At 38.1% G+C, this 15045-nt stretch overlaps 2 protein-coding genes across 10 annotated transcripts in view; one reads left to right on the top strand and one right to left on the bottom strand.

The window, feature by feature from the left end:
* Positions 1–1737, bottom strand: part of LOC108752579 (BTB/POZ domain-containing protein 2-like) — a 3234-nt gene extending 1497 nt beyond the window's left edge. The window contains exons 1-2 of one of the 3 annotated variants that reach the window (XM_018493495.1): positions 1277–1737; positions 258–1193 (exon numbers count right to left, since the gene is read on the bottom strand). In XM_018493495.1, coding sequence (XP_018348997.1) covers positions 258–1166 — 909 coding nt within the window. In that variant the 5' untranslated portion in view covers positions 1167–1193; positions 1277–1737. Of the gene's footprint in view, positions 1–248; positions 1194–1276 lie in introns of all 3 variants that reach the window. The other 2 variants (XM_018493494.1, XM_018493493.1) reach the window with 2 other exon arrangements.
* Positions 1738–1865: 128 nt separating this feature from the next.
* On the top strand, positions 1866–14281 carry LOC108752578 (rho-associated protein kinase 2). Of its 7 annotated transcripts, none has more exons than XM_018493490.1 (13): positions 1866–2347; positions 3747–4073; positions 4710–4870; positions 4959–5297; positions 5795–6928; positions 7190–7490; positions 7570–7593; positions 8377–8783; positions 8976–9617; positions 9705–10118; positions 10445–10661; positions 10791–11013; positions 11891–14281. In XM_018493490.1, exons 2-13 carry the CDS (start codon positions 3893–3895, stop codon positions 11976–11978), a joined length of 4131 nt encoding a protein of 1376 aa, XP_018348992.1. In that variant the 5' UTR covers positions 1866–2347; positions 3747–3892; the 3' UTR covers positions 11979–14281. The 7 variants fall into 7 exon arrangements, 4 of the variants coding, with proteins under 4 accessions (XP_018348992.1, XP_018348991.1, XP_018348993.1 ...); XM_018493489.1 differs by having other exon boundaries at positions 1866–2352; XM_018493491.1 differs by lacking the exon at positions 1866–2347 and adding an exon at positions 2577–2917.
* The last annotated feature ends 764 nt before the right edge of the window (positions 14282–15045 follow it).

Below are 15045 nucleotides of genomic sequence, written 5' to 3'. Positions count from 1 at the left end.
TATATATATATATATATATATATATATATATATCCAATTCATGTGCCGATTCTTTTTCGATTTTGAAACGCAATCATGGACAGAACTAAAGTAATAATATCACATTTGACAAGCAATTTAATAATTTTGATGTTAATAAGCATCTTAGGAGAATATTAATAATTTGTTAATCTAAACATCTTAAGAACTGTAAATAATTTAATTTTTTGCAAAAGTATATGAAAGTGCGAAAAAAATGACAACTTTACATTTATTACAGGAAACACTCCCATGGAGTGCCCAAGATTGGAGTGAGTCTTGACTGGTTTTGTTGTTCTGCTATTTGAATTCATGCAAAAACCTTCAGGCATAGGCATAGTTTTATTGCCAGTACACAAGATATTCATCAGTATAGCGAAAGCCTCATCTTTCGTGAGCAAAGGAGACAAGCCGGGACCTTCTGCAAATTCTTGTGGTGTCAAGCTCAAAAATCTTATCTTTAAGAGGGCATTTCCAATGACAGATTTCAGACATTTTTCATTGGTTGAATCGAGAGACTTTCTAGAGCATTCTGATTTAGCCCATCGCTCCATCGCAGTAAATAATTCTATCTCCGAGCTGATCTGCAAATCGTCCTGCTCCAAGACTTTGAGAAGGGTCCCTAGTTCTACATCTTCCCAGCTGGCTTCCTTCAACACTTGATCTGTCTTGGTGCGTATGATCTGTAGACATTTCTCCATTAGGACAGGTTCCTCAAAAAGCTTGGCAAACTCGTATGCTCTGCATGCTTTCTTCGGTGAGAGATCACACCACAGATATTTTGTACACTCTTCTACCAAAGATGGCAGCATGTATTTTTTGGCGCAGTAACATAACTCGCAAGCCAATTCGAAGGAACCAAGTTCAACTTTATCTGTATATATATATTCTAATAGAGCCTTGAATGCCTCAGGCTGAACATCCCTTATCGGTATCGGATCGTTTTTCTCTGCCATACCACCAAAAAACATAGCTTCGAAGACCGGACTGGACATGGCCAGGAACAGTTTATGACCCTTGAGAGTCTGTTGCTGGGGTTCCTGGCCGACAATGAAATTACAATCGGACCATTGTCCAGTTTCCAGCAGATGCTGGCCACGCTCCGACAGTTTCTGTTTGCTGGTCTGCCAGTCGCAGGGTAAACTCATTTTCACGATGTGTTACATGTACTCAAGCTGCAATGTGAAAGGAGAGTCACCAGAGAATGAATCAAAGGCTCATGTGCCAGGAAGCGGCCCGTGCGATGTTACGTACTCACCTATTTCCGTTAGCGCTATAAATACAGCGTACAATACTAACACGTAACAGCTAAATGGGAGAGTAACGTAGCGAGGTGCGCGGGAAAATCAGCCAGCCAGTTACTCTACCTGGGAGACGATCTCGCCGTTATCGTTCTCAATGATCGTTCAGTTCCACTCACTTCGCCGATATTCATGCGTCGTTAGCGTCGTAGCAGAACGCTACGCCATCTTAGACCGAGAGAGTTCCCACCATCGCACCATTCTGCACCATTCGCATCGTCGTCGTCGTCGTCGCCACCACTACCAGCTTTTCAAGGCTCCACTTTCCCTTCCCCCAGTCGCCTGAGTCGTCCGTGTTGACCAGTGCTGACACTGTCGACCCTGCCGACGCTTTTCGAAGCGATTGACGCTTCCTCTGTTCTCAAGTCTCGAGTCTCGACCTCGAACGACGTCAACGACGTGCTTGCGCGCCCTCCCTGTCTTCCGCCTTTGGCTTTGGCTCCCCTCTTTCGCTTTGGCCACAGTACACTGTACAGTACCCACTACCCACTAGCGGTAACGCGCAAAGTAAAGCCTCCTCCGGCTGATTTCAGACCGAACACGTTCATCGCGGCGATCGATAATCCTGCGGCGTGGAAAGTGGCGGAAAGCGAGGAATCGAAGCCGCGGAAGTGCCGTAACGTGGTGTCCGTCGTTTTTCTTGAGTCGCGGTCGTCGTGTACGCGTGACGCGACGACGCGACGACGACGTTGCGAGAGGATCACTCGTCAGGATTTCTGTCTGCGCGGAAACGGCGCGCGTTACTGGAGGGTTCTAGGCAAGAAAAAGATCAAGACAGACGGAGGAAGAAAGAAGCCAAGAAAAGAAAGAGAGAAAGAGAGACGGATTCTCAATTTTTCTGGCTTTTGACGACCGTTGTGAATTGGCCAGAGTCCAAAATACTCGAGAATTGGCCGAATGGCGCGCGCACGGCTCAGTTGTACGTCCGTGCGCCTCGCGGAATAATGCATCTTCCTGCCGGGGATTTCTCTCATCTGGATGACAGTGCCTGCCAGCGACGGGACGTAGGGTGACGTCGGTGAGGTGAGGTGAGGTACGTACTACGTAAGCGGTACGCCGTAACGTCGCCGGTACAGCCAGGTACAGGCTACAGCGCGGCGCAGTCAGGCGCAGTGGTTGCAGGTTGCAGGAGAATCTCCCCGCGAGCGTGGGATATTTATTTCCATACCCTGGATTTCCCAGCGAGACGCGGTCCCACCGTGATGCGATCGCGCTCGCGTCCTCCGATCCGCAGGGAATCGGGCGAGGACCGAGGGCGAGGGCGAGGCTTGTCGCGCCGCACCGCGCGCGCGTGTCGCTCGCCTTTGACACGTTCGCGACGTGTCGGCGTCGGTGTCGCCGTAAAACCGTTGGTCGTTGACGTAACCTCCCTCACGCTCGACTCTCGAGGACGTCGGCGTCTTCAGGGGGAAGAGAAACGTCGGGATCGCTCTTTGTTGCACGCGCGCGGATCATCGTCACCTCGTAAATTACGCGCGGATGAGTCATTGTCCTGTTGAACGACACGCATATTTTTACGCTCTACGCCGTCGCTGAAACGTCCTTGCCGCGGAGCTCGTGCTCCGAGATACTACGTTTACGTGGACATATCGTATGAGGTACGTCCAGCGAACGTCTACGCGTTACGCATTTCCAGTTGTTTGTTTTACCTTGACATGGTAATAATAACACTGTAACATGTTACATGTTCCCCCTTTCATATATTCTGTATATTCAGTATATTACATAAGAACTGAAAATATTGCCAAGCCGCACAAACGCGCGTTTTTGTATCTCTCGATCCGTGATGTTTATGAAATATTTTTATGTCATTAAGGTATGTGTAAAGTGAACTCGGCGATGCGACTAGAATTTTACGTATTGTTTATATAGGATGCTCTCCAAGACACGAGTGATATGATAAAATACAAAATGCGTTCCGTTCTGCGTTTGTAAGCATTATTTGTTCTTGTTTGATAGACAGGATGAATTGATGCTTACAGATTGTGATCGTGAAAACGGAACGCATCCCCAGTATAATACAGTGAATCATTACATCCTTGTTTGCCTCTATTAAACAAATATGAAATGAGTCTGTTTTTTTCTTCCTGCATTAGACTGTTCTTTTCTCGTTTTTGCTAAATATCAAATATATATTTATTTCACTTTAACTTCCAAAAGTGTACACTGCATGGTTTAGCTACAGAAAACAGACCTATAATTACTGTATGTTATTATACAGGAAGTGTTTTTCATTTAGTGACATAAGTTGATATAAGCATTATTCTATCTTTCTTGGTATTGAAAGAATAACAAAGTTAGGCTGACACTTGCATTGATTTGTGTTATCAAGTGGGAAGCACCTTGTAGCTCAGCTGGAAAGCACGAATAATTACCTAGAAAGATCTGGCTTATGTATAATTACATTTATAATATTTGTTTGTTTAGAAAGTATGGAGCGTTTATCGGACGTCGCAGTTATACCTCGCTCGAGTCATTACTGCACTTAGCCTTACAATAGATCTCGATAGTCTTTAATGCGACAGAAACAGTACATTGTTGAGGCACAGTAATCCAAACTCCTGTAAGGAGAGATGGATGCGGTGTGCGATGAGGATAGGCGGAGACGCCTGCGGGCTTTGGAGGAGAGTATAAAGGATCCTAGAAGCGTCACGAATATCGACTGCTTGTTGGACACGGTTCAAGCCCTGGTAACAGATTGCGATCATGCCAGCGTGAAACGTATGAAGAATATAGAAGCTTATATGAATAGATGTAAGTACTATGTTTTAATATTTGTTAATTGCTTTTTGTTTTTGCACAAGTATACTAAGTCAAAGTTATGTGAATATTTTATATACTCAGATATTGACGTCACTCCTTGGTTACTTTGGTGATAAGAGGTCTGTTCTTTTTTGAAGAGTTCTGACTTAATGCAATAAGTTAGAGTGAAATAAACTATGTCTGTTTATTTTACTCCAACTTATTGCATCAGCGTACATTAAAACTTGGAGTGGAAAAAGAACCTAAGTTACCCTATGTATATATATCTATATATACAATATATAGAAAATTATATATATATATATAATTTTCTATAATTAATTTAATTAATTGTTATATACAATAAACTTCAATATTGTGTGCAACAACATTCAGCATTGGCTCTCAAAGGTTTTTTATTTTATTTAATATATATAATTCTCGTTATCTTAATTGAATTTCTGGTCATATCAACTAAAATATTTGATAGATTTAACTATAATGTCTAATTTGTACTTCTTTGATTGAATCTACTAGAATTCCAATTAATGCAACAAGAATGTATTATTATCGCATGATACTCACTTGCTTTTGGAATCTTTAATAAGCGTTATCGAGATTAATAATATTGGCTTTTCTTTCTTACAGATGACTCTGTAGCCCAAGAGATTTTTAAAATGCGAATGCGCATGGACGATTTTACTTTGATAAAAGTAATCGGCCGCGGCGCGTTCGGAGAGGTGCAGTTGGTTAGACACAAATCTACGCAAAAAGTTTATGCTATGAAATTACTTAGTAAATTTGAAATGGTAAGATTCGCTTGCTCGCTTGTTTCCATTCGTTTGTCCAAGTTGTGTAAATGTTTCCTTGTATCTGGCTTTTACGCTATCTGTTTAGATTAAAAGGTCGGATTCCGCATTTTTTTGGGAAGAAAGAGACATAATGGCTCACGCAAATTCACCATGGATAGTCCAGCTTCACTTTGCGTTTCAAGATCAAAAGTATCTCTACATGGTGATGGATTACATGCCGGGCGGGGATCTGGTTAACTTGATGTCGAATTATGAAGTGCCAGAGAAATGGGCAAAATTTTACTGTGCCGAAGTGGTGCTCGCATTGGACGCGATACATAATATGGGTTTCGTTCATAGAGACGTGAAACCGGACAACATGTTGCTTGATAGACATGGCCATTTGAAACTTGCCGACTTTGGCACGTGTATGAGGATGGATGCTGTAAGTGTACTAGATCTTTTATTTTTATTTTACATTTTAAATACCCAATATGAAATAACTTATGTTTGTGTAAGCATTCCAATTGTGATTTACTAAAAACAAAATTAATATTTTAAGATTTTAACGATTGCTTTCTATACAGAAGCTATGCAAGAGTTATCTTTGTGTACAGATCCATTATTAAAATGCCAATGTTTCGTCCACATTGCAGTTTACTTCATCAGGACGAGGAATAGTCCTGATGCTAATATGAAGTAAACTGCAGTGTTAATAAAATATTGACATTCTACGGATCTCGACACAAAGATAACTCGTGAAATGTTTTGTATATAATAGCTTCTCTATAATAAATATTTCTATTGTTAATTAAAGAAATAACAATTTTTGCAAGTTTGAAAAAAGACTTTGAAATGTTACAAATAAAAATTTAAATTTTCTCTTTTTCTAGTTAAATCTTTTTTTTTTCTCTGATATTTTCTCAATGATTTGTCTTGTAGGATGGTTTAGTGCGATCTGACACTGCAGTTGGTACACCCGATTATATATCTCCGGAGGTTCTACAGTCACAAGGTGGAGAAGGAGTATATGGTCGCGAATGCGACTGGTGGTCCGTGGGTGTTTTTTTGTACGAAATGTTGTTTGGCGATACACCGTTTTTTGCCGATTCTTTAGTCGGCACATATTCTAAGATCATGGACCACAGGAATTCGCTGTACTTCCCTCAAAATGTTGAGATATCTCACTCAGCGAAAAACTTAATATGTGGCTTTCTCACCGATAGAACAAAGCGCTTAGGCCGCAATGGCGTCGACGAAATCAAAAGCCATCCATTTTTCAAGAATGATCAATGGACCTTTGACAATTTGAGGGAATGCGTACCGCCGGTAGTGCCCGAACTTTCCGGGGACGATGATACCAGCAATTTCGATGATGTCGATAAGGAGGATGGGCCAGAGGAGAGTTTTCCAGTACCTAAAGCTTTTTCCGGAAATCATTTACCTTTCATCGGATTCACTTACTCTGGTGATTACCAGTTAATGGTTTCTTACGGCAAGGAATCCGTGGATGGTCTTGAGAATCATGTCAACAATGGTACTACCGACGATATCAAGATTTCGCAGCTAGAGAATTTACTGGAACGTGAGAGGCGGCAAGTGGAGACGATGGAGTCGAGACAGAAGGCACTAAACACGCAATTGGAAACGATGGCATGTCGAGAGGTTGAGCTGCGCGAGGAAGTTAGCAGGGCGGATAAGGAGTTGACGCTACTCAGGCACAACTATAAAGAGGCGCAACGCAGAGTAGAGCATGAAACAGAGACTCGTCGTAAAGCGGAGTCACTATTGGTAGAAGTAAAGAAGAAATTCGATGAGGAGCAAACGAGACGGGCGCGTGATGCTAGCAATTCACAGCAGACATCCGAGCGAGTGACGACGTTGGAGAAACAGATCAAAGAGATGCAATGCAAATTGGAGAGAGAAACGGAAACGGTTACGAGATTGCGTAAACAAGCGACAGAAATCACCGTGGCGCGTCAAGCCGCTGAGCAAATGGCGAACGAGTTGCAAGTTGCCCGAGCTCAGTTGCAAGCGCAGCGTGATAACTTGCAACAAGAAGTTGCTACTCTTCAGGTATAATTTACTGCAATTTCTTCTTGTTCTCTCTCTCTCTCTCTCTCTCTCTCTCTCTCTCTCTCTCTAATTAAGTACAGGACAGTTTTTAAAATAATTTCTGTGTGGATGTATGTAAAATTTCGAAAAATTACAATTTATGTACAAATTACAGTGGTTTTCGATATTTACAGAATATAATGTTTAAAATTTACAAAAAAAAGATGTTTTTTCTTTTAAAATAAAATCATTTTTTTCTATGAATTATTTGATTTTTTATAGGGCCAGCTGTCCAAGGAACGTAGTTCAAGGTCGCAAGCGTCATTATTGATGGCCGAATTAGAGACTCGTCTTTCCACTTTACATCTCGAGTTAGAACACAGCCATGAGAAAGAGGAGAAGGCGACTTTGGACAACAGGCAATTAACTGAAAGAGTTTCTGCGTTGGAGAAAGAAGCTGCTAGCTTAACATTGGAATTGAAAGCTGCGCAAGCTAGATATAATCAGGAAGTTGTGGCACATCAAGAAACGGAGCGTTCGCGCATTCTTTCTAAGGAAGAAGCCAATTTGGAAGTTGTGAAAGGTACTTGCTTTAAGTTCACATGAAATTAGAGATATTATATTATTGATAAAGTATATTTTACTTTATCTATGCAATGCAGGACAAAAGAATGGAATTTTTGAAGGTAATACATGTGATCGCAAATTTATACTTTTTTCCCTTTTGTAACATGTGTATTCATGGTGTTCAGCGGTTCTTAAATATCCTTGGATTCTGGAATTATACTGGAATTTTATATATTCTAGAAAATTTCTGGAAAATCCCTGAAATTTCGGGGCTAGCCTGGAATTTATTATTTTTTCATTCTAAAAGGTCAGAGCGTGAAAAAAAGAAATAATAAAAAGAAAAGTTGTGTTTGGGCATAAATCCTTCCTTAAGGGTGCAATAAGTTACCGATAGAAAACTTGAATTTAATGTCTAAAGTAGAACATAGTAAAAAAATCGTTTGTGTTGACGGAACGTTTGTTTGATATTATTTATAAGATAATAAATAATATTAGTCCCGATTTGTTAGCGTTTTAATTCATTTGTATAAAATCTTAACTTGAATACAAAGCATATAATATTGCACAAATTGATGAAAATTAATTAAATAATGAAAATTAATCGATAGATAAATTCTAGAAAAAGTAGGATTTTTACTTGAAATGTTCTAGAATTATTCTTGAATTGACTAGTCAGATTTTGCTGGATGCCATGATATTTAAATTATGTAATTTTACACATACATTGAATTTTTCTCATTATCTAATCATTTATCTATCTTCTTATTAATGCTGCGTATTTTTCTAATGGTATATCTAATTTTTTTACGTACGTATTTTTATTCTAATTTCTATGTATGAATTTAAGGAATATACACCATTACTTACATTGCACATATTGATTTATTAAATAGCTCTACAAGTAAAATTAAACGAGGAGAAAAGTGGAAGACAACGTGCGGAATTACTTGCGCAGGAAAAGGAACGACAGACGTCAATGCTATCTGTCGATTATAGACAGATACAGCAACGATTGCAGAAATTAGAGGGTGAACATAGGCAAGAGATGGAGAAAGCCAAAGTTCTGCAGGGCCAAGTTGAACAGGAGCAACAGAAAAGAAACGTTCTGCAAACCGAATTAGGCCAGCAAACGTCCGAAGCCGGCAGACTTCGCGCTCGCGAACAACAATTAGTTGGAGAGGTTGCTCAGTTGAGGGAAGCTAAGCGGCAAATAGAAGAGGAGTTACATCATTTGAAGACACAAAGAAACGTCGATCAATTACAGACAAAGGAATTGCAAGAACAATTGGAAGCCGAAGCTTATTTCTCGGTAAACAATAACAAAATTTTATTTCCACATGATTTTAATTATCTGACAATAAAAAAGAATACAAATGAAAAATGTTAAACATACAAAAACTAACGATTCAATTCAAAGATGTATGTGCTTATTTGTGGAAAATTATCATGAAATTGAAATTTTTAGAAAAAGTTATAGCTTTTGTCTTTTCTTTTTTTTCAGACTCTGTACAAAACACAGACACAAGAGTTGCGCGAAGAGTTGGATGAGAAAATAAGATTGCAACAAGAATTGGAAGAAGAACGTAGTTCTCTTGTCCATCAGCTGCAGTTATCCTTGGCGCGCGGTGACAGCGAAGCTCTGGCCAGATCTATAGCCGAGGAGACTGTGGCGGACTTGGAGAAAGAAAGAACCATGAAAGAGTTAGAGTATAAAGACGGAGTAACTAAGCATCATCAGGAATTAAGCACGAAGGAACAGATCATAAACAGACTTAAAGAGAACGAGAGTGAATTCAAGAAATCAGTTGATCAAACTCTGAAGGAAAAAGAAGACTTGAGCAAGCGATATAAGGAATTGCAAGAGCAACTTGGTAAAGCACAGTCCAACGTGGAGGAAATAGAAAAACTAAGCAGCAAATTGAAGACCGAGCAACTATTGAAGCAGCAGGCAGTCAACAAGTTAGCCGAGATCATGAACCGAAAGGATCTTTCGTCAAGTGGAAAGAATAAGAATAAAGCGTCTGCCGCAGATCTGAGGAAGAAAGAAAAAGATTGCAGGCGTTTGCAGCAAGAACTCACTCAAGAGAGGGAGAAGTATGGACAACTGGCAGCTAAATGGCAAAAGGATTTGCAGGATTTGCAAGTAAGCGATATATTATTGTTTGTATTAAGTTTATAGAATACAGAATTTATTATTTGAATAGGTAGAAAATAATTTCTTTTTTTACAGGCGCAACTCGTAGAAGAGAATCAAGGGAAACTAAGGTTGCAGATGGAACTCGACTCGAAGGACTCGGAGATAGAAACGCTGCAAATGAAAATCGCGTCACTTAACTCGGAAACTGCAAGTGTCTCATCTATAGAGAACGACGATGGTGAAGACTCTGTTCTGTCTGAGCACGGTACGATGAGATTGGAGGGTTGGTTAAATGTGCCAAATAAGCAAAACATCAAGCGGCATGGTTGGAAGAAGCAATACGTCGTTGTTTCTTCCAAGAAGATAATCTTCTACAACAGCGAAAATGATAAAATGAACGCTGATCCGGTCTTGATATTAGACTTGAATAAAGTTTTCCATGTTAGATCTGTTACTCAGGGTGATGTTATCCGAGCCAATGCCAAAGATATACCCAGAATATTTCAGGTATCTACATCACATTTCTCGATTTTTTGGATTGTTAGAAATTCGAATTTAGAAATTTGAATGTTTGTTTTATATTGCAAATTATTCTTTATAATTTTTTTTGTGATTTTCTTATGATTTTTTTTATAGTGCATTAGTAATTTATAATTTTTATCTATATATTAGAATGTTTTTTTTATATGCAATTCATATATATTTTTTATATTTTATAAATTTATTATAACCTGTTATATAACATTTTGAAAAAATAATTCAGAATCTAAAGTTTATTATTGTTATTACACATATACTTTAATTTATTGTTCACTAATTAATGTTGTACGCAGTTACTTTACGCTGGTGAAGGTGAAGCAAGGCGGCCCGGTGACGAGGGGAATACACTGCCTGGAGTGGATTTACCACAGCTCACAGATAAACCTGGTACTCAGTCGCTGAAAGGCCATGAGTTCGTGTCAATATCTTATCACATGCCAACGACCTGCGAAGTTTGTTCAAAGCAACTGTGGCATATGTTTCGGCCTTCGCCGGCCCTCGAATGCCGAAGTGCGTGTTGCATCATAATTATTTATTTGTACTTACTTTTACACACACGCGCGCGCGCGCGCACCTGCTTTTTCGTATTTTTATATTCTAAAATTGTATATAAAACAAATATCATTTCATTATGCACAGGGTGCCGTATTAAAGTTCACAAGGAACATTTGGATAAGAAAGAAGATGCCATAGCCCCGTGCAAACTACACTACGATCCGAACAGCGCCCGCGAGCTACTGCTGCTCGCGGCTAATCCTGAGGATCAAAAGTATTGGGTCTCACGGCTGTCCAGGCGCGTCCAGAAATGCGGCTACAAGGCGAATTCGCACATGGACGGCACGGGACAGCGCGTCTCGCCAAGGTAGCGTAGCCGTGCTGCTGCTCGACGTGAGCGGGGACTAAGTAGCTCTCTTATTTTGTGACGTCGCATGATGTGGGTGTAGAGAGGTTAGACTCGTTTGTTTTTTCTTTCAACTTTTCCCTTCTCTTTTCATTTCCGTCCAACACAGTCTAATATTTCCTGTTTTTTTTTCTATGCATTCATTATGTTCACAGTTGACATTGTACATAAACAATCGCATTTAACTTTATTTAACATAAAGTCGTTGAGCAAAAACTAATAAAATTTTTTCTAAAAATAGAATAAGAGAATTAAGGCGAGTGAAGTAACATTATTAATTAACAAACATTTTCTCATTAATGCAAACAAGTTTCATTTTTTTTTAATAGTTTAAATATGATAAATTGTGTATTCATATATTTTTAAATCTTTTATTGATTTTATCTATGTATAATCAAAATCCATTGCTTGGAAATACTTTATACCTTATTACGTTATCTCATATCTATTTGACGTAAAATTTTTCGATTGGAAACAAAAAAGATAATTATTTCTAGGCCGATTTTGTATATATTTGTGTACATATTAACATAATGCATGACATTAATTGTGAATGATAATCAAAACTGATTGCGCAATTAAATTAAGTGTGTTAAAAAATATGTGTCGATTAAGAATAGCATGTTCACATGTAGATGTTTCACGCATGAGGACGTTTTAGCTTTCATTATAAATCATTAGATTAGCATTACTCTTGTATCACCTTTTAATTTGCACAAACAATCATTCTATTACCGTGCTTTTGGTGCTTTTATGGCTTTGCAATGATTTTTCACTTATATTATCGATTGAATGATATACAAGCAACAGATATATGTGACAACAATTTCTTTTTTAGGGAATCTACAAGGTCGACCTTGAAGCCGTATTTATCGGTGCAACAACGATCTGCAACATTGCCAGCGAACGCCAGTATGGGCAAGTGATCCTGGAAGAGACTAGTACTGGCGATTTTTAAAAAACTCCGCTTATAATCTGATGTCCCACTACCTTCGATAACGAGTGGAAATATCGGACTGTCGTAATTAACTATCACGACCTCGCGATTTTCTCTACGCACCTGACGACCGCAGTAGACTGTCAATAATTTCCTAGATTGAGAGCAATCGAAATAGCGATCGCGATCGTAATATTACTATTTGCAGCTAAGAGTAAGTGTGAAATCAAGTTTGAGAATCGCTGGAGAAAACAGGGTTACTTATATAATATACCGGATGATAAACGGATATGATATGGGAGAGAAAATAGTCTCTTTGCGCGCCATTGTCGTTTCTCGGAACGATAACATAGAGTCACAGAGATGAGCTGTATTCTTCGGAATTTTAGATAGTTTATTCGTGAGCGACGATAAAATAGTGTAATAATCTTTTTGTACATTGTACTGTTCATCATACTCACGATAGACTGTAGAACATTCTTTCGAAGGATAATCGAATTTCTGTGATGATTTTCCTGATTGGAACTATACTCGACTTTGTACGCACATTTCTTACTGCCTTTGATAACATGAATATTGATGGAAACTTTTAGCTTAAGTCATTTTTTGGATGCTTTAAACCGAAATTTCGGAAACTTGTATTAAAGAGTATAGTATTTTGAAATTGTTTTATATATACATACATAGAACGTTTTCCGAGACCGTGTATGTCAGTAGATACACGCATAATTCTTGTTTTTAACATAACTTGCTCTCTTATGGATTTATTTAATGTCTGATATTTGAAGTGTTTCTGGGCAAAGTTATGTTTTTTCGAGAAGATATAAATAACTGAACACGCGTCTGAGGATTAACGTTTTTATCAAAGTTTGGCACGTGAGTCGGTTCTGCGGACATTGCAAAAAAAAAAAGCAATATGCTATTTGCAAAATTGACCACAGCGTATGGTGCGTGTAAGGAATATGCGAGTGTCAGCTTTTGTGTAGTAAAGATTAGAATGATTATGGCTGTAAAATAATAAGGTTTCTACAATAAGTTCATTACCTAAGCTTCAAGTCTCAAGCTATAAAAATTGACCAATCATAATCGATTATTCTCACATTCAACTATTATTGGTTAATGTTTTATAATTTAAGGTTAACTAAGGTATATAGCTTATTGTAGGAAACCCGTAACAATTTTTATTATGATGATATACATAAGCTAATGATGTCCGCTGAATCCCGACAGAGAGAATCAAAGACAAAGAGAGAGGGAGGAAGAGAAAGAAAATATTAAGACAGGACAAACTAAGAAAATCATGCGTAATTGAGAGGGAGCGATAGAAGTGATAGAAGCTTCGTCATGGTGCCATCGGCTTTGCCATCTTTGGCATCAAAGAAAGCTATAAACAAGAAATAAGAGGAAAACTAGGAATGATCTTAGGTTTATTATTAACGCGTCATCGCCGTCTGTGTTCTTTCCAAAATACTTCCGCGAGACATCGTGCCGCGCCGAGACTCGTCGGTATGAAAAGAGCCTCTTACATCGACATTAGTCAGATAACTATAGTTATGATTAAATTAAATTCTTTTTCTCCAAAAATTTAACTTATAGTTATCAAGCGAATAATGATTATATGTGTCTTTTCTCTTCCAGAGTCGGAACCTGGAAAGAGATTCGTCTATATTTCTAAAAAGAATTAGAAAAAGTTTTACTTTTTTTTCCAGAAACGATATTTCAATTAATTTTAATTTATGGATGATTTACAGAAGTCAATGATCAGACTTGAATTAAACAATAGAAGAAATAATAGAAATAAAAATAAGGTTAGTGCTCAGCATTTATTATAGCAAACTTTGAATTAATTAAAAAAGTATTTCTATTTAGATTATAACTACAATTTTTTAAAATCTTTATTTGAATTATAACTAGAATTAAATGGAGAGTTGCTAAATGAAGGAAATAGTTAACTAAATCTTGTCGGTGTAAGTGACTCCAAGAACTCAGCGAGATGTCCCTCAAATGGTGCTCCTCCCTGTCCTATCCATCCTTTTGGTTCGACGCAGTGAGAATGAACAAGAAGCTGTCGAAAGCTTCTTGTCGCGGTGGTAATTGAAATTAAAAGTACGAGGGAGAGAAAAAGAAAGGTGCATATTGAAATCGAAAAGAAATACCATCCGATATACTGCCCCGTGCCTTCTTCATTATTTCGGTCCTTCATGAGACGGAACTAGAAGAAAATTGACAATGAGAAGGAGAGAAAGTGTGAAAATGTGAGTGAATATGTGTGTGTGTGTGTGTGTGTGTGGATGTGTGTGTGTGTGGGTATGTGTGTGTGTGTGTGTGTGTGTGTGTGAAAGAGAGAGAGAGAGAGAGAGAGGGAGGAAGAACTTGTTACAGCATATTTTATTATTGTTTAGTTATTTACAATCTGTATATTATTAATATTACGATTAAAAGTATTTTGTAGATAATATGTGGCTCTCTTTGATGATACTTTATGATCACTGACTGCGCAATCTTCAGTTCAATTTTTTGCGATGATCATGTTTTTAAAGCAATCTTCCCTATTTTTTAAATATTATTTCAATTATACTACGATCGGTGGCTTAAAAGCTCTTTGTTTTCGATTAATCATGGGCGAGTAGAATTTGTCTCATAGAATCGAAAGTCCTATATACTGACAATCTTATAATGTAACATTGTCGTAATCGAGAGTGAGTCTTAAGAAAGAGTCTCCAACATGCAATTAAGAACTATAAACTCGCTATATCATCTTTCTTTATCAGGGTTGCCACAGAGCTAGAATCGAAAAAACTGGGAAAAGTCATGGATATTGAAATTGGTCGTGGAAAACTAGGAAAAATACGGTTTTTGCTCACAATTTCTTTAAATTGCTTCTATTCCAAATAATGTTACAATTTTTAAAATATTATATTTGACGTATATAATCAAATACGTTCAAAACTCGCGCACTTTAAACGATTTTAATAAAATAATTAAATTAATATTTAACTTAATATTTTTATTTGATCGCCCTTATTCGTCATAATTGCATTCTTTTTTCCAATACT

This window comes from Trachymyrmex septentrionalis, unplaced genomic scaffold, assembly GCF_001594115.1.
Source record: "Trachymyrmex septentrionalis isolate Tsep2-gDNA-1 unplaced genomic scaffold, Tsep1.0 scaffold60, whole genome shotgun sequence".
Lineage (NCBI taxonomy): Eukaryota > Metazoa > Arthropoda > Insecta > Hymenoptera > Formicidae > Trachymyrmex > Trachymyrmex septentrionalis.
The sequence above is the reverse complement of the archived record's forward strand: the minus strand, read 5'-3'. Positions and strand labels throughout refer to the sequence as shown.

What these genes read in the sequence shown, in the direction of transcription:
- LOC108752578 (XM_018493490.1), top strand. Translation starts at nt 3,893, where the DNA reads ATGGATGCGGTGTGCGATGAGGATAGGCGGAGACGCCTGCGGGCTTTG. An exon ending in AGAAGCTTATATGAATAGAT is followed by an intron (nt 4,074 to 4,709) that starts GTAAGTACTATG and finishes TCTTTCTTACAG; the next exon opens with ATGACTCTGTAGCCCAAGAG. An exon ending in AAGAAGTTGCTACTCTTCAG is followed by an intron (nt 6,929 to 7,189) that starts GTATAATTTACT and finishes GATTTTTTATAG; the next exon opens with GGCCAGCTGTCCAAGGAACG.